The sequence below is a fragment of the Phoenix dactylifera genome, chromosome 3 (assembly GCF_009389715.1).
Source record: "Phoenix dactylifera cultivar Barhee BC4 chromosome 3, palm_55x_up_171113_PBpolish2nd_filt_p, whole genome shotgun sequence".
Lineage (NCBI taxonomy): Eukaryota > Viridiplantae > Streptophyta > Magnoliopsida > Arecales > Arecaceae > Phoenix > Phoenix dactylifera.
In genome coordinates, this window is record NC_052394.1 from 17,599,913 (window position 1) to 17,621,575 (window position 21,663).

The 21,663-nt window shown below is 37.9% G+C and overlaps 2 protein-coding genes across 2 annotated transcripts; both read left to right on the plus strand.

Annotated features, from left to right (window-relative positions):
* The first annotated feature begins 2,524 nt into the window (after positions 1-2,524).
* LOC103709119 (protein ETHYLENE INSENSITIVE 3-like) lies at positions 2,525-4,360 on the plus strand. The gene has a single exon (XM_008794323.2). It carries the CDS (start codon positions 2,525-2,527, stop codon positions 4,358-4,360), a length of 1,836 nt encoding a protein of 611 aa, XP_008792545.2.
* A 9,543-nt stretch (positions 4,361-13,903) lies between these two features.
* On the plus strand, positions 13,904-16,956 carry LOC103709120. Its single transcript, XM_008794324.3, has one exon. The coding sequence runs from the start codon at positions 14,305-14,307 to the stop codon at positions 16,162-16,164; it is 1,860 nt and encodes a 619-aa protein (XP_008792546.3). The 5' UTR covers positions 13,904-14,304; the 3' UTR covers positions 16,165-16,956.
* Positions 16,957-21,663: the final 4,707 nt, after the last annotated feature.

Sequence of the window (21,663 nt, forward strand, 5' to 3'; positions counted from 1 at the left end):
TGGATAACGAGTATTCAGTTATAGAGCACACCTATTGATTACCAATCAAAACAATGCTCATTTCACTAGGATGATATAGCAGTAAGAATTGATGCGATAAACAGGCGGGTTATGGTGCCTTTTGGACTTGCTTATTGCTTGGCCAATCACCAGCTTTCATGTTAGACCAGTGAATTGAGTGGGGATCTGCAGGTGATCATCTCTAGCTTTTTTCCCCTCCTAATTACATGTTTAAAATGATTTTGTAGGAGTGTATTGATATTATTTTTGATACCTAAGATTGGGTCGGGTTTACCTGCATCCAGACTAGCTACAATCCAAGCCTGAAAGTTATATGATGGACCAAGACTCCAGCCCAGCCTTTAACATTCAATTAAGGGCTTGACGAATTGGTTTTGTTAGCCTACCAAACTCGCAATCTGCTCATCCATGTCTCAGCCTAGGTCCCAGCTTGTAGGCATATTGGTCTGGGGTAAAAAAAACATCCATGGAGGTCTTTTTATTTCTCCCACAGGATTTGGACTGGGCGAGTATGGGTTGATATGGGTCATGCCCAAATAGGCTTTCCAGTCCATGAATTAGCAGGAAATGTAGCTAATCCTGTTAGATTTCCCAAATAGGCCATAAAGTTGAAATCGAGTGCAAGCTCGAGGGCTACAAGTCCGTACTCGGGCTCAGATCTGGACCCAGACTCAAACTTAATTAGCTGCTATCAGTTAGACTAGACTAATTTGGGTTTACCTAATTTATAACCGTGAATTAGAGTTCAGTGTTCTCTTACAGGCTTTGTATGGATGCCCCGACAAGCTATCCAATCGATAGAACCCAATCAAGAGCAATCGTCTGGGAAGCGTTCATGAATAGAGAGAGAGAGAGAGAGAGAGAGAGAAAAAGAAGCCTCTCAATCGAGGAAGCCCGCGGATCCTTAATATTGGAGATCCTCTCAATCAAGGATCGATCATCTATTCTGCAGTTTTCTCTATGATGAAGAAAAAGTTTTCGATCCTATCTAACAGCAAACTCTTCTCTTCTCAGAGTATACACGCTTCCATCATCTTTCTTATTTAGTCTAATCCAAAGGATGATCTCTTTGGGTATCCAAACACTTTTTTAAATAGTTAGAATCTTGCATGAACATGACTAGTACACCAGACTAAGTGAGAAAAAGAAAAATGCTTTGCGGATTTAGGAGTCACATCCACCATAGGATATGTGGCTCTATTCTATTGGAGGTCATCTCCTACAATGGATTTGACTCATTCCAATAACATTTGCTCGATAGAAATTGAGTCATGGCTTCCAAGTTGATGGAATTCTAAACCCCAAAATTATTTATATACTTATTAAATTTTTTGGGTATATTATCGTTCTACTTTTAGATTCATATTTTTTATTCTAGCTTCATGTCATATGTTAGAATTGAATCATATGCTTTGAACTACAACACATGTAGGATTCAGTTAGGGGAAGTCTGGGAACCGTATTTGTGAAAGTAAGGGTAAGGACTGAGCAAGATCAGGTCGGTAATCCTATGGAAATTTAGTTTGGTTTTAGGTTTAGTTAGTCGCCTAAGCTTGAGAAAAATTAAAAGAAAAAGAAAAAAAATGATCTAGATTGAAAATTGGTTACTCCAACCTAATTGCACCAATTTAGGCACCAACTCAACCCAATCTTTGGGTTGGATTGCACAAGGTATTGGTTCCCCAGCCCAAGCGACACCACCACTTGTTAATAGAAAAAACTAGTATTTAGGAAATTTTGGTTCTTAAAATTGTTCAGTGAAACTGATTTAATTTAATTTATATCTTTGAATAAAAAAGTACAGGGCCATCACTTTTGCTACTAAACTATATACTATACCAAATTGTTTTAGCAAAATCATTTTAACATATATGTTTTTCTTCTTTATATAATTTATAATATATCAAAACATATATTTACTTTTAACACGCACACAGAAACACGTGTGTATCCACATTTATGTTAATCTTCCTACATCGTTCTATATAGATTATAAATTTGGGGGGTATCACAATTTTTCTTTGCTTCCTAATAATAGGGAGAAATTAAGAGAAAGATTTGTCATTATATTCTATTGTAGAAAATAAATTGACCTTAATGCTTTGATCGAGCATTTATATTGCATTTATCTCATGATGTTGCATTAATAGCTTTCAAGCTTATCAAGATTATTTCTTTATCTCTATTTATTTCAATACATGCATGCATATATAGTAAATCTCTTCATTTACTTTTTTGTATATATCATTATCTCTTTTCTTTATGTTTCCATTTATTTTAAGTTTTTTTTCTTTTTAATTTCAAAAATAAATTTTTGCTCCTTATTGAAGTAAATCACGAGAGAAAAATCTTCTTTACTATGCACATAAAATAAAAATTTAACAAACTTTTTTCCATTGTTGTTTCAGTATTACAACTTGATTCTGTAAACATCTTCTATGCAATGTAGGAGGTATTCAAATCATTTTTTACTTGCTTCTCATTATACACTGTTTTGGTTAAGATGTCAGGCGAGCAAATAATGGAAAGCTACACAATGCCCTCCACTTCTGCCGCTTCCCCTGATGCCTTGCTTGAAGATGGTGCGATCAACGACGAAGTGGAGATGAAAATGCTTCAAGAGAGGATCCAAAGTGACAAAGCTTCACTGCAGCTCTTGAAGGAGAAAACGAGGCAGCAAGCAAATCGAAAAAAGCAACGCGAGCTGCAAGAACTAGCACGGAGGAGGAAGGCGACGAAACTGCACAATAAGATTTTGGCTTCCATGGTAAAACTTGTGCAGGAAGACCTTGCACAAGGATACTCCTTTGGCATTATAACAAACCATGGCAAGTCGATAGTTGCTTCCTCTGACAACCTTCGAGAATGGTGGAAGGAGAAGGTGAAGTTCCAGGTGAATGCCCCTAGGGCTATCGAAAGGTTCAAGAAGAGGAACCCAATCCTCGTATCAAGTAGCAACAATAACTCTGAGACTTCCATCCCTGGTGCATTGAAGCAGCTAACAGATACTATATTGAGCTCAGTCATTTCGGCTCTTACGCCGCATTGCGACCCTCCGCAGCGAAGATTCCCGATAGAGAAGGGTGTTCCGCCACCATGGTGGCCTAGTATGATGGAAGAATGGTGGCCCAAGTTGGGCTTCCCAGTGGATCAATTACCTCCTCCCTATAAGAAGCCGCACGACTTGAAGAAAGGTTGCAAGATTAACGTCCTCATGGCCATGATCATGCACTTACTTCCCGACACCCAGAAGATTCATGAGCTTGTAAGCAAATCGAAATCCCTTCAAGATCGGATGAGCATGAAAGAAAGCCAGCTTTTCTCCTCTGTGCTTTGCCAGGTAAGTAGGCTTTACCAGCCTATGCAATCTTCAGCTATTCCTGATGATGACGACGACGTTGGCTCCAGCAGCAGAGCTAGTCGGTATGAGGTTGAAGCATGTGATGGAGGCTCTCATGATGACATAGTGAGTTTCGGCATGGTTGGTGAGAATATCTTTGGTTTGAATGCTTCTGGTGAGATGGAGGGCATCCCAGTTTCAGCTCCTTTGGAGAACAACCAATGGATGGAGTTTGCTCAGCACAGTACTAGATCAGATCAGCCACAGTTCCTGAATCATGATTGGAGGAATGCTCAACAAAATACTTGGCCAAATTGCAATGTCGTGGCTCAAAATCCTCAAGTTACTGGGCTAGCTCAGAATCCTCAGGTTACCGGGCTAGCTCAGAATCCTCAGGTTACTGGGCTAGCTCAAAATCCTGAAGTTACTGGGTTAAGTCCTCTTGGCTCAAATTCTGGTCCTGTGAACGTCTCTGGTCCCGGTAATTCAGATGATGGGCAAACTTTAATAGGTGGTATGATGAGGTTTTCTAATAATGATATTAATCAGGGCAACAACTTGGTGGTTCAACAAGGTCCAGCAACTGTGAACAACAACATGAACGTTGCTCAGCCAATATTTACAAGCAGTCCTGGTATTTACCACCTGACAGTCGCTGGAAATACGCGTATGTTTCAGCAGAAACCTAGCATGGATTCATGTCCTCTTCAACAGCTAACTGGGATGCAGAGAAGCAGCAACCTTGGACAAGGTATTGGAACGAACAACCAGATGACTCAAGCTAACAACCTCAATCAAACCGAGATGTACCCAAATGAAAATATTGCATTTGCACCTAGATTTGGGAAACAGCCTAATGGTGCAATTCTTAACCTAGACTATGCTACTATTGCCAACTTCTCCACGATGGAGGACACCAGTGCTTTCTCTGGCAGAGTTGAGGAGGGGATGCTGATGCAAGACAGTAGTTATTCCTGGCCAACAAATTTTGGTTTTTAGGATTGTTTCTTCCAAGTTTCCTTCTTGTTCATGTACTACAAGAGTTTAAGGCCTTTTGTAATCCATGCATCTATACCGAGAATATTGAAATGAGTAATTTTCTAGTGTCTTACCAAATATCCTTGAGTTCACTGCATTTGGATTGGCCATGACCCGAAGGATTTAGTTAAGGAACTACTCCACATCTCCATTAGGTCCAAAACCCATCCAACTGCAAAGAAGAAATCAAAAAATTTACTATTTCATCCTACTAACACGCGCAAATCTAAACCAAATCTTTGTGAATGTAGTCAACTCTGGACCACAAGGGCCTAATTGACAAGTAAAGATTGTGCAACCAAGTAAACATAGTTGAAAGGAAGTATGTGAACGTATATGTACATAATATTTGAGAAGGAAGTAAGAAAGAACCTCTAATATAGGCATGCCTTCATTGCCATAAAGGAAGATTGGAACAAAAATCTTCACCAAAACCTTTGCTTCACTTCTTCATCAATATTCTTTGTAGAAATCTAGGAGCCTCACCTTAGATGACCTTCAATTGTTTGCATCAACGAAGATCTCACTACAACATAGAACCAAAGCAATAGCAAAGATGGTCGATGTTCAATCTTGTTGGTTATTTGGAGTGGGATAGTTGGTATAGGATGGACATGTATAAATAGTTGCACATTCATGTATCCAGCCAACCTGAAGGAAAATTATCAACTATTATTGAATTAAAAATAAAGTAATAGCAATAAATTCACCATTATCCACCTGTTATAGAAATTATTACTATTAATGACCTTAATTGCTCATACATCGAATTTTTTCTATCTCTACTTTGTAGAAATAAAATGCAAATTTAAATACAAATTGATCTGATCAAGAAGAAGGAAGAATTCCTTCAACATGCTTAACTCGAATATCTTAAAAATATTTCGAAAAAAGTAGAAAATTTGGTACAAATAGGATCAAGGTCCTCTTTTTTTTCGTTTATGAATAAATAAACCGAGATACATAGTATCTATTTATACTAATAAGATCCATCCATCACAATTCAAGTCAGTTTCCTCTTACAATTCAAACAGGATAGCACTTTCCTAAAATAAACATAATTAGTAAAAATAAACATGAAAAAACTAAAATTCTACAAAAGGGGATCTTGGCTTTTATATTGGCTTTACTTTCGGTCACCCTGTCTGATTATTTTTGAATTGGAAGATACATCCAGTTAAAATCTTTCTAGAAAAAGAAATTTTTAGTTTGATTGGCTCATTTCGGAGTCAATACAATGATGGGTCTGATCGCTAGGCACACTGCACCCTTTAAGGAGGGCGTCACATCGTAGCACTCGAAAAATTATTCAATCTTTTTTAAATCGTCTCAATTAAGTATCATATAGTTAAGTTATGTCTCCTAGAAGTTTAGCATATAATTTGGTTTTCTGATGTGGCTGATCTCACCATGGTCTCTATCCAGTCCTATCCATATATAGTAGCTAAAGTGGTGCACATTGAGTTTGGTGATCCTCTTCGATTGCAAATTAGTGACAAATTAGAACTTTTCATATCCATCCATTCTAGAAGTTTCTAGAAGTTTCTAGAAGGAGCCCTATTTTAGGTGAACCATACTTGTAAAATCCCGTATTTATAAATCCCCAAGTTTAGAAGTGGTGGCTTAGTCTACCTTGAGGCTGGGCTTCAGCCTAGGTTGGGGTAGGATAAGTACAAGGTAGAGTTAGGAAATGAACTCTCCAAGTTTTTCACAGAGAGCGAGAGATGTACTCTCTTCTAAAAGTTCTAATAAAAATAATAAGTTTTTAGATGCTACAATTGTAGATCTGCCTTTCTTTTGTTAATCTATAGGATATCAGCTGCCATTAGGATAAATTAGATTTTAAAAACCATAAAAAAAATTTGATTATAGTACAATAGTTTGACAAAGAGTTTTCTACGTAATTTCAAAATATAGAGTTTTAGAGCACACGATGGTAGACCCAAGTATAGTAGTTTGGAGAGCACCATGCTAATAGGCCATGGAAAATGTGCCATACTTTTTAGCATTCAAAATCAAGAAAACTAATCTACACCACTTGGAGGGTATAATTGCTTGCCGCTAGGACAAGAAAAAGTGGTTCGATTGCGGTTGGAGTCAACTCGCCAAGGCGAAGTAGGCATAGAGTAGAAAAGGTAGGGATTTCCCTCTCAAAATCTCAAATAAATAAATAAATAACTTCAAGTTTGTTACAAATTCAATAATAATAATAATAGTACAATACTTGCATTAAATTTGAAGTTCTCTATAAACATTTCAAACAGCACTCACATAGCATTTGGTAGATGGAATAAATTTTTGAAGGCTTATTCCTTGCACCATAGAGAGATAGGAGAAAATCTGGCAGAGGTTTTTTGGTATTTGGTTGGACAGATAAGTGCCAGGAATAAATAAAAAATAAAATGAATTAAGGCCCCATTTGGTATTGCTATAGGTAGTAAAGTTTTCGGTAATAGAGCTTTCTTTAGTAGAGCTTTTAATAAAAAATTATTTATTGTTTGGTAGGTATATTTTTTAAGTATCGTAAAACTTTAATATCTGTATGATAACCAAATTGAGAAAATACTTTTACTATCAGAAATGATAATAGTGAACATCACATAATACCTTCAATTGTTTAACTTTTGTATTATCAAAAATTCTTAACTTATAAATCATTTATTTTGATATTTTAGTCTAAATAATATAATAAAATAATAAATTTTATATTTATTATAAATTAAATATTATAATAATACTATAATCCAATAAAATGATAATAATGTAATATAATATTATTATATTCTTATTGTATTTTATACCAAAAATCCTTATTATAAATTATTTTTAATTTATAAATTATTTTATATCTTAATCTAAATAATATAATTATTTTTTATTGGTGATTGCCAAGCAGTAGAGAATATCATAATAGCAAATTGGATAGTTTTTGATTCTAATAGCAATATAAATGTTTGACTTTGTTCATCTATATATAAAACAACAACAAAATTGTTCATATATCCACAATCTTAATAACAATATAAGTCAACATCAACATTTTTCAATATCCATATTACAAGCACAATATCTTAAATAAACAAGTCAACAATTTATAAGAAAAGTTGTAGTATGATCATGCAAAACATCCTTCTCACATTCCATGTTTGACGTTAATCCATTCTCTCTTTCTTATTTCTTGTGGTTCATCAATCTCTAAATAATTAAGAGGGAGTATGATCCAGAAATCACCAAACTTCATATGGACTACTTTGGCTACTATGAAATAGGCTAGACAAGGTCCAGAAACGAGATATGCTATATCGAAAAGCCAAATCGTGAACTAAATTTTTGAAGGCTATAATTTTGGTCAAATGATGCATGATTAAGATAATATTTTTTTGAAATTGGATAATTTTTTGAGATCTATAATTTAGCACAAGCCTCCTAAAGGTTAAAATGAGCTGAAATTTTATCATTTGGATTCTAAAATAGGCTGATCAAACTGAAAGTTTTTTTTTTGAAAAAGATTTTAATCAAGCATGTCTCCTAATCTAAGAAGAATCAAGTAGCATAATAGAAAAAATGATGTAAAAGTCGAGATATACGTCTTGTAGGAATTTATTATTTTTATGTTTATTTTTACTAGTTATATTTATTTCTAGAAAACTAGTTCTATTCAAATTAGGAGAGAAATCCGACTTGAATTGTGCAAGGACAGACCTCAATTATTATAAATAGAGGCTATGTGCCTTAGTTTTGGATCATTAATTGAATCAATGAAAAAAAGGGGGCGTAAACCCTACTATTATCAATTGTTCCATTTTTTTCTAAATTTATTTTGGGAGATTCGAGTTGAGCAAATTGAGAGAATTCTTTCTTAATTTTCTCTAATTGGATCAAGTTGGCATTAGAGCTTTATCCTGTACATCTATGGAGCTTTACTTTATGGTCTAGTTGTTTGAGCAATACAAGTAGATAGAAAAAAGGCTATGCATGCTTGAAGTACATCGAAGGATAAAGACGAGTATGGTTACTAATTTTACCTTGATGGATGATGAGTAAAAAAGACGTCTCATACAACTAAAGGAGATGATTGCTCAAATCACCACAATTGTATCTCACTTTGCAACACCTTCAACACAAGCACCAACAACTCTTGTAGCACGAGACGAGGATCTACCATATAGCAAGAAAGATAAAAGGCTAGAAACCATCTCCAAGCAAAGCCTAGCAATTCAGCTGTAGGGAGTTAAATCCAAGAGGAGCCATGAAGAGGAAAGGAAGCAAGTGTCTCTCTCTTCAGTTCTGATTTAGTGGGAGTTAATTTTTCTAAACAAAAGGAGCCTTGATCCAGGAGGATCACTAAATTCGATGTTGACCACTTTGGCTACCACAAGTAGAGTTGAATAGAACTTAAGAGTGAAATTTGCCATATCGAGAAGCCGAATCGAGCCAAACTTTCGAAGGTTATAACTCGATCATACGTCTGATTAAAATGATCTTTTTTGAATTTGGATAACTTTTTAGGATCTACGATTTAGCATGAGCCCTTAGGGGTTAAATAAGTCGAAATTCTATCGGCTCCAAAATAGGTCAGTAAAAAAAAAAATTCAAGAAAGATTTTGACTGAGTGTATTTAAGAGTGTATTTTGATTGAGTGTATTTTTTAATCACTTTATGAAATTATTAAAGGCATTCTCACCATAACAATCAAATAAATAAATAAATAAAATAAAATAAAATTGCATATGAAATTAATTTTCTAGATCATAAGATATATTTTATAGCCTAGGTGTATCTTTTCTTCATTAGGTATAATTTATGGTCTAAGAAGTCCATGGACCAACCAAGTTTTAGCCCAGTCCTTTGCAGATAAGTTTGACAATTTATGGCCTGCCCGATTCACCCATTAGCGAATAATCCAATCATCATCACCAGCTCACTCGTCTCGTGGCTCTGATGAGATTGACCTGCCCAACTCGGATAGGTTTCAAAACACTGCCTCCATCACGAGAACGGTTTAGACTGCAAAAATTGAAAGAACAACAAAATAAAAAATTAAAAATAATCATAAAGTTCATGATAAGAAAAATACTCGATAGATTTCCATATCCAAAGCAACCAAGAAAGGGTGGGAACTGGGATGTTCTAGAAAATATGCGCACTAAATATTTTGTTTCCTTATCCTTCGACTCTCAGAGGTTCCTTTCCTCTTGCATCTCGCTGTTGATATCTCATCCATTAATAAATAGTCACCATTTATGAAAAGGGTCGTTTCCTATTTATAGACGGAATATTTAGTACTGGATTTGAGCAAATCTAATGATCAGATTAACTGCCTGGGAATGGATAGCTGGGGATGTGTCAAGGTGGTCATGTACGATTCGGATCTCTAATTAATGACATGTCCATCCAGTCGGCGGTCCAAATTTTAAGATAAAAAATAGAAATATATTTATTAGTTTCTATGGAAAACAATTGCTAGATTAATCTTTTCTCATGGCCCACTGTCTGAATAGCAAAATAGGGAAGAAACCAATTGTTTACCCGTATTCTGCGGTATGAACAAAAGAAGATGGTTTATTTTTTGTCTAGGTTTCAATTCATCGAGACTTTCTTTTAATGCAACACCACTAGGAAAAAAAGTATTTTTTCCTTTTTTGCTGTTCAAAAGATAAAAATATCAATCCCTACCAAAAAAAAGATAATAATATAGATAACTACATTGATTCCTTAATAATTAGATTATTTGAGATCATAAGTACCCTTAAAGAGGCTTTGGATTCACATCTCTAGCCTTAAATATTTGACTGATATAATAGTTAAGTGAATAATGTTGCGATTTGCTGTCCATTTAGAGCAACTAGTTATCAGTGTGATTGGCAAGGATTACGATATATAGCGAATCTAATAAAATTTATTTCATCAAGGAGTAGATCCTATGCAAATCTCTATTTTAATATAGAGTTATTATTTAGGTTAGAAGAATGCCCTTGGACTTCAAACAAAATGAACATGTTGACCATGTCAAAAATGACAAATTTACCCTCATATATGTTCTAAGACTGAGCTAGATAAGTAAATATGATTTTTTTTTAAGCTTGGTGTAACATAGATATAACTAGTTATTACATTGCAGGCTCGCTTCCGCTGCGAGATGTCCATCATTAGATATTATAAATCTGTTGTTGCATGATATATTGATATATATCAAACTAAAACTTTTTTACATCATTTTGGTAGAACATGTACTATATTTTTTTTTTTACATCATTGCCAGCATTCTTTTGTGATAAAAAAAGTAATCCAACCTTATTTAGTATCAGAAATAGTACAATAATAAAGTTACTACATATTCTCGAATATCGCCAGTGTAGCTGAAATATACGCTACTTCTTTTAGTTCGATCACCACCACGTGTACTTCGCAATAAAAAATATGTTCTAACCTTATTAAATAACAAATGTAGTAAAAAAAAATAAAAGTTACTATGTATTCTTGAATCTCGATTATATATTGGAAATATGTGTTGACACACATCCATTCATGCGAGGACGTTCTTCTTTTGAAATATTGGCCACATCAATACTTTTTCTTTTGAAGAAACACCTTAAACTAATGAAACTATCTGATATGGACATATTATTTGGTAGTTTTGGTGAAATTTGAGTGCATGGTTTCACTTGACTTCAGCTATGCATGCATTATTAGGGCAGAGGGTAAAATGGTACTTGGGCCTCCCGGGGGTAGGGAGGGGGGCTTTCGGGCAAGATCCTGGTTGGATTTCCCTCCAACACGATCTTCACAGTGCCTTAGCTTTCACAAGTTGGAATGTTGGGTTAATTTTAATTGCAGTTAAAGAGCCCGCACGGCCCCCCTATATAAACCCCCTTGCCTCTGGTATCTCAACAAACAAAGCCTCTTGCTTCCCACGCGGAGAGTGAAAGCTTGAGGAGAGCGTATAAGAAAAAGAGAGAGACAGAGATGAGGAGCACCCTAACCCTTCAATGCTTGGCGAAGGTGATATAGTGGTATAAGAAATCGCTTCAAGGTTCGACCCTCACCTCTTCTCTTTCTTAATCCTATCAACAGATCGAAAGTGCTTTTTTTTTTCCTATGGCTTCCTTCACCGCTTTGTTTTTGAGTTTGCTCTTGTTTGTAGTCTGTAAAAGTTTTATACCGTAACCTTTGCTTTCAAGAGGTTATGCTATGGTTTTCGATATTATTGGTTGATATCTTTTCTTGTGAAAATTGCAACTTTACATGATTTTAGATTATAAAAGTTCCACAACATAGGGCTTCATTCTCTAATTGTTTTCTGTTTGTTTCTAGTATCCATCACTTTTTCTTTCATATGGTTGTTCTTAAAATTCTATTATAGTATTTGAACTATTGTTGCCCTTTTTTATTGTAAAAATGATTCATTTTTTTCATGTTTTTGGAGTCTATTTCTATGTTTCTATCGTGTGGGTTTCATATCTCGAGGGTGATGGAAAGAAATAATCTAAAATGATGACCGCAGAGGATAAAAAGTTTTCCTTTTTTATTCTTTTGTTGGATCGCTGGCCGTATTCGAAGTGTTATGATGAATAAAAGGTAGGCATGATATTGTGATCGCGGATAAGGGTATTTATAGGCCATTTTATATGTTTTCTGGCATTTTCAGGTCTCAATCATTTTCTTTTTTGTTCTCTCTCCCTCTCCCTCTCTCCCTACCTCTTATTTTAGTGGCTTGCTGCTACTATCCCATGCTCTCTTTTTTCAAAACTCTTTTCCTTTCTGCTATTCTATTTTTGTAAGCAAATAATCAATTATTTTGGTTGCCTATTTCCCTTCTAGATTGGGTTTTGCTTGGATAAATGCATTGGAACCTAAGTAGTATATCTGATCCTAATATATGAGTTAATAAGAAGGGATGAAGGATGCACCTGCATGTCCTCTCCCCCTCTTCGCCATTGATTTTATAGCATTTTATTTCATTTTTTGCTGTCTTCTCAGATTAGAGCAACATTTGCATGTATTCTCGCTTCAAATATTTAAGACATACTTTAGTATGTACCAATCTTATATTTCATTCTCTCTCAAAACCTAATACTTTTGTTTTTTTTGCTTCCTCCACTTGATTAAAGTTTCAGTGGTTAAAGCTAACAAAGCTGGTGCCAAAAAATCTATTTCATAGTATTAAGCTGACACTTTCCGTGGGCATCTTGGGATACTCTACCTTTGTGCTTTGCATGCTTTCTGTGCAGGATTTATGTAAGTGACAGAAAAGGCCTTTAAATTATTTATTTTAAAAATTGGTTTTATTTAATCTTGTGTTTTCCCTTTCTAGAACATCTTATGCTTTATTCTCCTGTTTTTTTGTTTTTGCGTCACCAAAGTAGTTTTTGTTTCTTTTTTTCTCTAATTTTCTATCCTTCATTCATGTTGTGTCTTGGGTGGCTTTGTCCTCCCTTTATGTAAAAATGAGGGGGAAAAAATCATGTTTCATATAATATCTGCTTGCTTGGAAGCAAACATGGATATAATTTAATTTTCCGCCATTTAGATTGGCCATCATTTGCTGCTTTTGATATATTTTTCAAGTAAGGGTTGCTTTTGACATCAACATCATACTCTCAGTGTGAATATATGTTCATGTAGAAACCTTAGTTTTATATTTTAATTGAGAAAAGGAGCTCTTCTCTTGTCCTTGTTGTTTTCTTTATGTTTTTGTGTTTTGTAAATGGATCCTGTTTTTTGTTGATTTTCTTATGCTCATTTTCATATGTGGAATGTTTAGTTGTGATTCTTCTATTTTTTTTCTTTTTCCGCATAAAGGTGCGATACTCCGCTTTGTTTCGTTTCAGGGAAAAAAAAAAAGAGTAGAAGAGAAATCTTGTCAAACTAAGCTAGCTAGTCTAAGATTACTTGTAATGCTTCTTAGGCTAGTTTAGAATCTTTAGATGTGGAGAACAAATCACTTTATAGCTCATACACTCTGATCTGCGTGCTGTCATTGATTTGCAGCTCCTAATTCATTAGTTATGAAAGAGATGATCTTTTGAGTCTAAGAGAATTGCTTAATTTTTTTTGATAGTGGTGGATTTTTTTTTCTTTTTAAGTTCCACAACATGTCAAAATAAGATCATCTGATTTAATCATTTGCATACATGAAAAGATTTATGCATTTATAATGGTGCAAAATAAAGGTTGCAGGTCTCCTTTTACTTTTTTACCTTTTTCACCACACTAGTATCCTATAGTGCATGTTGCACCTAGCATAAATTTCTAATCGATACCAAGTCACATGCATTGCTAGCCCATCTCTCCCAACCCCACAAAATGAAACCTGATCAAAAAAATTTAAGAGTCAAGCTCCATCTCTATCGGTCATTAAACGAGGGCATGCTATTTGCAACTCATCCATGCGGATCATTTAGGGTTAGAAAATTATTTACTTGCTAATTCTAGGCAGGAGTGAAGATTAAAGTTTTCCTGCATGTAATTATCAAAACAGTTACAAACATATGCATCATCAAAAGTTCATACTTTATTGTGCATGCAAGTATTGCATGATTATCGTTTACATTATGCTTAAAATCTATCTTCGAAGTCATAGAAAAGAATATTTTGTCAATGCTTGCCCTCGATGTTTTGGTTTCTTTATTTTTGATGTATGCCCTCTACAAATGAATTGATAAATATCAACTCTCTATGGAAACATGGTGAAAAAGGTTTCCTTTTATGTACTGCAGGAAGCATTAGGTTTCCGATTCTTGTAAATTCTGTGGATAGTCTTGATGCAAGGGCAGGCATCAAAAAATGGTGGGCACTCTGAAAAACTCCAGGCAAGTTCATATCCTTTGGAATGTCAGAACGTAGCTTGCGGCCCGACCACCTCTTAAGACCAGGCTGGTCCATCTGAAGGTGCAATAGATCTCATGGAGGAACCACCAAACTATCCCCCTGCTATTTTTGATGTTATAGACACCGATGATGACGATGCCATCGATGATGAGGATATTACCATAGAGGAGCTCGAGACACGGATACGCGACACGAGCATGCGGATAGAAAGGTGGCGAAAGAAGCACGGGGCGCATCCGGATACAAAGACGAAGCGGAAGCCGTCAGAGCAAGCTCGGAGAAAACAGATGTCTCGAGCCCATGACAAGGTCCTAGACTACATGCTGATGCTTATGGATATAGGCGGCGCCCGGGGTTTTGTGTATGGTATCATCCCCGAGAAGGGAAAACCTGTGAGCGGATCATCCGATGAACTGAGGGGCTGGTGGAAGGAGAAGGTGCGATTCGATCGAAACGGCCCTGCTGCCATCGAAGAATTCTTGCTCGAGCATAACATCCCGTCATGCACGACGAACGCCGCCGTCTCGAGTCCGCAGCTGCTGATGGGGTTCCAGGATTCAACACTAGGCTCAATGCTGTCTGCATTGATGCAGCAATGCCAGCCTCCTCAGAGGAGGTTCCCGTTGGACCGGCGAGTTCCGCCACCCTGGTGGCCGACCATGGAGGAGGACTGGTGGCCGCAGCTAGGGTTGTCCGGCGATCAAGGGCCGGTGCCATATAGGAAGCCGCATGACCTCAAAAAAGCTTGGAAGGCCGGCGTCCTTATTGCAGTCATCAGAAACATCTCCCCGAATTTTGATCACGTTCAGAAGACGGTGCAGAAGTCCAGATGTCTCCGGGGCAAGATGTCTGCAAAGGAGAGAACGCTTTGGTATTCCGTGCTTTGTCAAGAGATGCAGTTGTACATGGAGCACCACCCCGATGCTCCTCAGTTGCATTTGGGCATGAGTCAGGCTGCCTCTTCTAACAGCAGCGATGATAGATATGATGTTGAGATCGAGGATGATAGTTCTTACGCTGGTATCGTAGATGGCAAACTTGCCGATGGTGTCGATGCCGGGAAGGAGATCCTAAGAGGTTTGCCTCTGGATAACAATGATGAGCTGCAGCGGCAGGAATTTTATCAGAGGATGGCAGTCGATGAGCTGCAGCAGAAACTGGACAGGAAAAGTTCTGTAGGGGATAATCCTCTTCAGCCAGCTATGTTTGCAGATCAGACCCTGGCTATGGATAAGAATTCTCTCCGGCAGGCACCGACCGAAGGCCCCGATCCTGTACAACCGCCGGTTGCAAGTCTAAATGCCTTTCTGCAGACACCAAATGTTGGCACAAGTTGTCTTCTACTGGTGCCTGGCGTGGAACAAAGTTGTCCTCAGCAACCAGCTTTGAATCCAAATGCCCTTCTGCAGACACCAAATGTTGGTGCAGTTTGTCTTCTGCCAATGCCTTATCAGCAGTCAGTTTTGAATCCAAGAAACCTCATGCAGATGCCAAATGTTGGCGCAAACGGTCTTCTGCCAGTGCCTAGGGTGGAATCAAATTATTTTCAGCAACCAGCTTTGAATCAAAATGCCCCTCTGCCTGCACCAAATGCTGGTCCAAATGGCCTTCTGCCAGTGCCTGCTATGGGACGAAATTGTCTTCAGCAACCAGCTCATCCGGATCCATACCCTCTTCTGCAGCGAAGTACAATCGATCCGAATCTTCCTTATGGAAACTATGCTGGACAAGGCATTGAAATGGCAAGAAAAGTGTTTGAAGAAACCAGAAGAGCAGTGCAGCCTCCTCAGAACTTTCCTGTTCAGACTAATACTGCTGAACCTGCATTCGATAACCAGCCCGCTAGTTTTGACAGTGACTTCACATATGATTTTTCTATCGATTATACCGATATGGGAGGCTCACCGATAGGTAAACAAGCTTGGTTCTTTTGAAATAATTAGTAGTGACTTGATCAGATGACTTGCAGAAACATTGGAACAGGAAGCAGCAGGTCCATTCATCATTCTTGGAGCCTGATCCGTCTTCCAGGACATCTTTATTCGAGCACCAATACATAGGTTAGGCTATCATTTCTCTATATTCTGCAGACAGTGATACCATCTTTTTGTCCATTTTTCAGAACAGAGCTTACTGAAAAATTTCCTACCTAGGCCATCTTCTGTCAAACAACAGAGTCTCTACGGTATCAAATTGAAGTGTTTAGAGTTGGAAACACAAAGTCGAGGCTCTAGTTATTGCAGTTTGTTATATTGTATGTAAGCCATTCCCGCATTCATATGCCTATGCACATGTGGGTCTTTGAAACTTCCATATCATTTAAAATTAAAGTATGCCTTTTTTTGTCCTTTGAACTGTGTTACCTTTCCAGTGAATTGAGTTGTATGCCATGCCTTTTAATGCTAAAAGTTCATCATATTTGCTGAACATGAGGTCTTTTAGTCATCATTGCGCCTTAAGATGAAAATCTTCTGAATGAATGGGATCATACCATTTGAGTCTCCTATGGGTGGCAGCAGAGCTCCTTGATAAGAAACTATGTCATGGTTTGATGTTGTTCTTGGTTTTCTTTTTAATGTGTTGCCACATTTGCAGTTAAGCTTTGTTAACTATCTAATCTCCACCTGTGACCCATCTGTCCTGACGATATTCTTTGATTTCTACTGTAATGTCCGGGCCCACAACCTACTAGGCCCAATAAGAAATGGGCCCAGTTAAGGGTTTGGGCCCAAATTTTACTGTGGGCAGTGCTGTTATAATGTTTAAAAAAAAAACGAAGGGATAAGACCGACAGGGAAGGGTGACCCTCACCCCTGCTGGCAGCCGATGCCTGCGCACCGGAGACAGGGGGGCGGCGGCCAGTCCCGGAGAGGGGAGGAATGGAGCGGATGGGACCTCTCAGAGGGGGGTCTCATCCTCTAAACAATTGTTTAAGCCTCTGCCGGCAACCCTAAGTCACAGACCCCCAAGAACACTGAACGAGAGAGAGAGCCGAAGCCCTGGAGCCGAAGGCGAAGGAGCCCTGAAGCTCCAAGAGGAAGGAGGGACTACCAGGGGGAAGAACTGCCCAACGGTAACCAGCAAAAAGCCAGGTAAGCCCCCTGCCTTCTCTCCCCCTGTTTTGTGCAAGACAACAAAGAAACAAAGAAAGAAGAGAGGAAGGGGACTGCTGGCAGACCAAGGGAGCGGCCGCGGGCATCCCGCAGTGCCGCCGGCTTCTCCCGGCATCTCTTCCCCGTGGGAGAAGAGAAGGCCGCCGCAGGCGCGGCCGTGGGCTCAGCCGCAGGCGCGGCTGTGGACGCCGCGAGCTCGGCCGTGGCACCGCCGACTGTGGCTCGGCCCTCCCAAACCCCCCTTCTTCCTTCACAGGGGAAGAATGAAGAGAGGAAGAGAGAGGGTTTGGGAGTGAGAGAGAGAATATGGGGGGTTGGTGAAGGGAGGTTGAAGAAAAGACGAAGAATGAAAGAAAGAAAGGAAGAGGGAAAAGAAGAGAGAAAGAGGGGACTCATCCTCGTCGTCGTGTGCGGCGGCCGCCGGCTTCGGCCGCGAGCACCGTCGACGCAGGCGCGGCCGAGAGTGCCGCAGGCTCGGCCGGGGATGCCGCGGGGCTTGGCTGCGGACGCCGCCGGTCGTGGCCCGTCCCCCTCCGCTCGCCGTCCTCCCTTTCCGCTCGTCGTGCTCCCATCGTCGGAGAAGAGAGGAAGGGGGAGATCGGGATGAAAGAGAAGGGAGGAGAGGAAGCTTCGGGAAGGAGAAGAAAAGAAGAAGGAGAAGAGAAGAAAAAGGGAAGAAAAAGGGAAAGAAAAAGAAAAAGAAAGAAAGAAAGAAAAAATATAAAAAGAGGGGGTTTAGCCAAATTTGACTAACCTAAGCCCAATTAGACTGGGCAAGTCTAAATCCGAGCTCAATCAGATTGTGCTAAGTCTGGACGAGCCCAAACTGCAAATTGGGTCAAATCCAAACCAAATTAGGCCCAAATTGATTTGGGTCCGAACCCAGTTGAGTGGAGTTAATCCCAGCAGGCCCAATTAATACTAAATTAGGCCCAGTAAATTGACAGAGGACCCAATTGGCTAGAAAAGGTTGGACCCAATTATAAACGAGGCCCAATCCTTCAATTAAAAACCCAATCAACCCATGTGGGCCCAATCTGGTTTTAAACTGAGCCCCAAAGGCTCTAAATTGGGTAAATTGGACTTGGTTAGATCCTTGGATGGGATCCAAGCAAGTAAGTTCATAGTATGATGAACTAAGAGATTTTATAATAAATAAATGGGGAATAATGTAAACCCTATGATGTTGTTTTAGGTGATTAAGGATTTGTCACCTGGACTTGAGCAATTTGGAAAGCGAATTGAGGTAAGTAATCTGTCTTAATCCTATCGTAGATCTTGTATTACGTTTTATAAGATGAACCAGTGTTTTTCATACAATTTGAATTGTATGCATGATTAGTGAAGAATGTAAGTAACCTGTCCTAATCCTGTTATGGATCATGTTATGTTATTAATGTTTCCTAAGCATTTATTTTAAGTATATATGTTTCATACATGATATGTTACAATGCATAAGTAACTTTAATGATCCCAGAAGCTATGGTTATGTATGCAACATGATGATACTGATATTATAATCATGCATGTAAGTTTATAAAGTCTTAGCTAGCCCAGAGGCACTATAATGGACTCAAAGATGCTACTGAGAATGACTGAGCCGCCAGTGGCTGAATAGTAACTGAGCTGCCCCGCCAGTGGCTGAATAGTAACTAAGCTGCCCCGCCAGTGGCTGAATAGTAACTGAGCCTGCCCCGCCAGTGGCTGAATTGGAATTGGGCCTGCCCCGCCAGTGGCTGAATAGTAACTGAGCTTGCCCCGCCAGTGGCTGAATAGTAACTGAGCTGGCCCCGCCAGTGGCCGAGTCTGACTTCGCAGTAGCATCCGAGAGTAAAAGGACCACGGCATGCCGGGGGGGCACGGTTTCATATGCATATAATATGAAAATTTTGTGATTTGCACTACTGCTTTGTTTAAATTGCATACTTATTATGCCAGGATGATTATTAGATAAACATGCACGTCAGCTTCTCAAAACTCTGATTTACATGTTTAGTCTACTGGTTGATCCGGTAGGATTATGCAGGATTACTTACTGAGCCGTGTAGCTCACATCTGTTTATGTTTCGTTTTCTTTCAGATCCTCACCAGTGATCGCCATCAGATATGTTTTTATTTTGTTACAGAGCTTCGTATTTTTGGAGAAGCTTATATACTTCTGTACATTGAATAGCATAGAAGTTCTGTATTTTTGGTTTCAAACTTGAAGGTTGTACTGCAAACTTTTAATATATATATATATATGGATGAATCCTTTTTGGCTACCTGTTACCCCTGTATGAGGCTGCGTGCTACTGTGGGCGATAGTCGGCAATAGCACGGCCGTGTCACGGATCCGGATCCGGGGCGTGACATTCTCGTGGTATCAGAGCAATAGGTTAACCATGAGTAAAAATTTTAAGCTTTAATAAGGAAATGGGTAGTTAAGTCTCATTTAGTGAGATTCCGCATAACCGGAAAGGAAAGAAAAGATTTTATTGGTCGTATCATCGGTCAGTCACGAAAATTGCTTGACACAAATATTTTGATAGGTGATAATGAGCAACAAAAAGAAAGAAGCTAGGGCTAATACAAAGCCATTCTAGGGGCATGATTGTGACAGGTATGGTATTAGAGCTTAAGATTTAAGACTACTAAGGATTTTGGTGTTTTGAATCAGAATGCTAACGAGCCATGCCAAAATAAGAAAAAGCTATTTTGGAGATTTCTCGACGGAGTAATTTGTATTTTGGATTATGATTAAATTAGATTTTGACTGATGTTAAGTGGAATACTAGCCATGGAATATTAAAGTACATTGTGATTATTTATGTATCAGTATATAGGTGATATTGGAAGTTTAACCTGGTACTGGGTACTGTGGATGATACTTCTAGTTTGAAGTTAATTATTTTGATGACAAGATAGGGTTTATTCATAAGTTGTTTAAGGCTTGGACAAGGAAAGATATTTTTTAATATTCTTCGAGGATAAAATCTGTATGACAATTATGCAGGCAACTATTATATAGAAAGAAAGTATATTTGAGAAATGAGATTTAAGAATTTCTCCTTTGTTTACTTGGAATGTGAAATATTAGATCTTTGCAAATTATAATGCAAGATTAATATTTCGATTGGAAGTCATTTAGTAAATTCTGAGAATAATTTTCAATATTGAAGAATATTTTAGGCTCAAATGTTCTACTATGGATAAAGTGCAGTAGTTTGTGATCCTGTGATAAATCAATTAAACGAATATTAGTTGAAGTTTTGACTAAAAAAAAAAAGAAGAGAAAATGATGATGACATGGGGTCATTAGGAAATGCGAGCGGAATCAGCAATAGAGTTGATATGGGAACAGGCCCAATAGCACATGATGTTTCAGGGGTTTGTACTTAGTGACCCTGCTTCTAAGTTCTGAAGTAAACTATTTCATCTCTAATAGAAGGGCAATTATTAAATGCTTTCGTTTATCACTAAAAAGCAAGTTTAAATTGTTTCATGAGGAAGCTGAAAGTTATGGATGATAATTCCACATATCATCGTCTAGTGGAAAGAGTACAATAGAAGAAGATTTTTAAATAGAGATCTTACAACAAAAGTATACATCCTTTTCTTTTAACGGGGATGTGAGATCCAGAATCACCTTCTAGCAATGCTAAAGTAGGGCAGATTATTGTTCATGCAATTTAAAGATACCTAATATAAGATTGGGATATTGAGAAATAATTTTCAGAAGTTTACACAATTTCGAGCTTAAAATGTCCTAAGATGACTTGAGAGCTTATCTCGTATTAGGAAAGAAGGCTTATTTTCAATGAATGAAATTGTTGAAATGTAAAATTCATTTTAAAGCGTTGTCGCTTATTTAAGAGGATCTTATGTTGGGATACCCTTTCTTTGCTCGCTCATGGAAAAGTAAAAAGAAGTTTTGGCTAAGTAACATTCGATCAAGATGGAGGAAAGATTTGAAATGCAAATACAGATGAGGAATTAAATAGTTCTGTTTGTAGGCAAATAGTATGTTGATCAAAAGTTATTTGTGAATTCAAAGGAATTTGATCAGAATACGCAGCGAAAACATAGTGATCTGAATTATTTATCTAAGTTGGCCAGAAGTATTATTCTTTTGATTCGGAAAGTTTTAATAACAAAAGATTTGATCTGTTTTCTTGTGTAGTAAGATTTTTCTGGATAAATAAAAGGAGAATGTTCTGATTTCTGGATAGCACTGTGCTATCCTAGATTCTCCAGTTTTATGTCATGCTAAGAAACTTCTTAGCATCTTTTGACATGAATTAATAGATCATCGATTTTGATCTTGGATCTAGAATATGT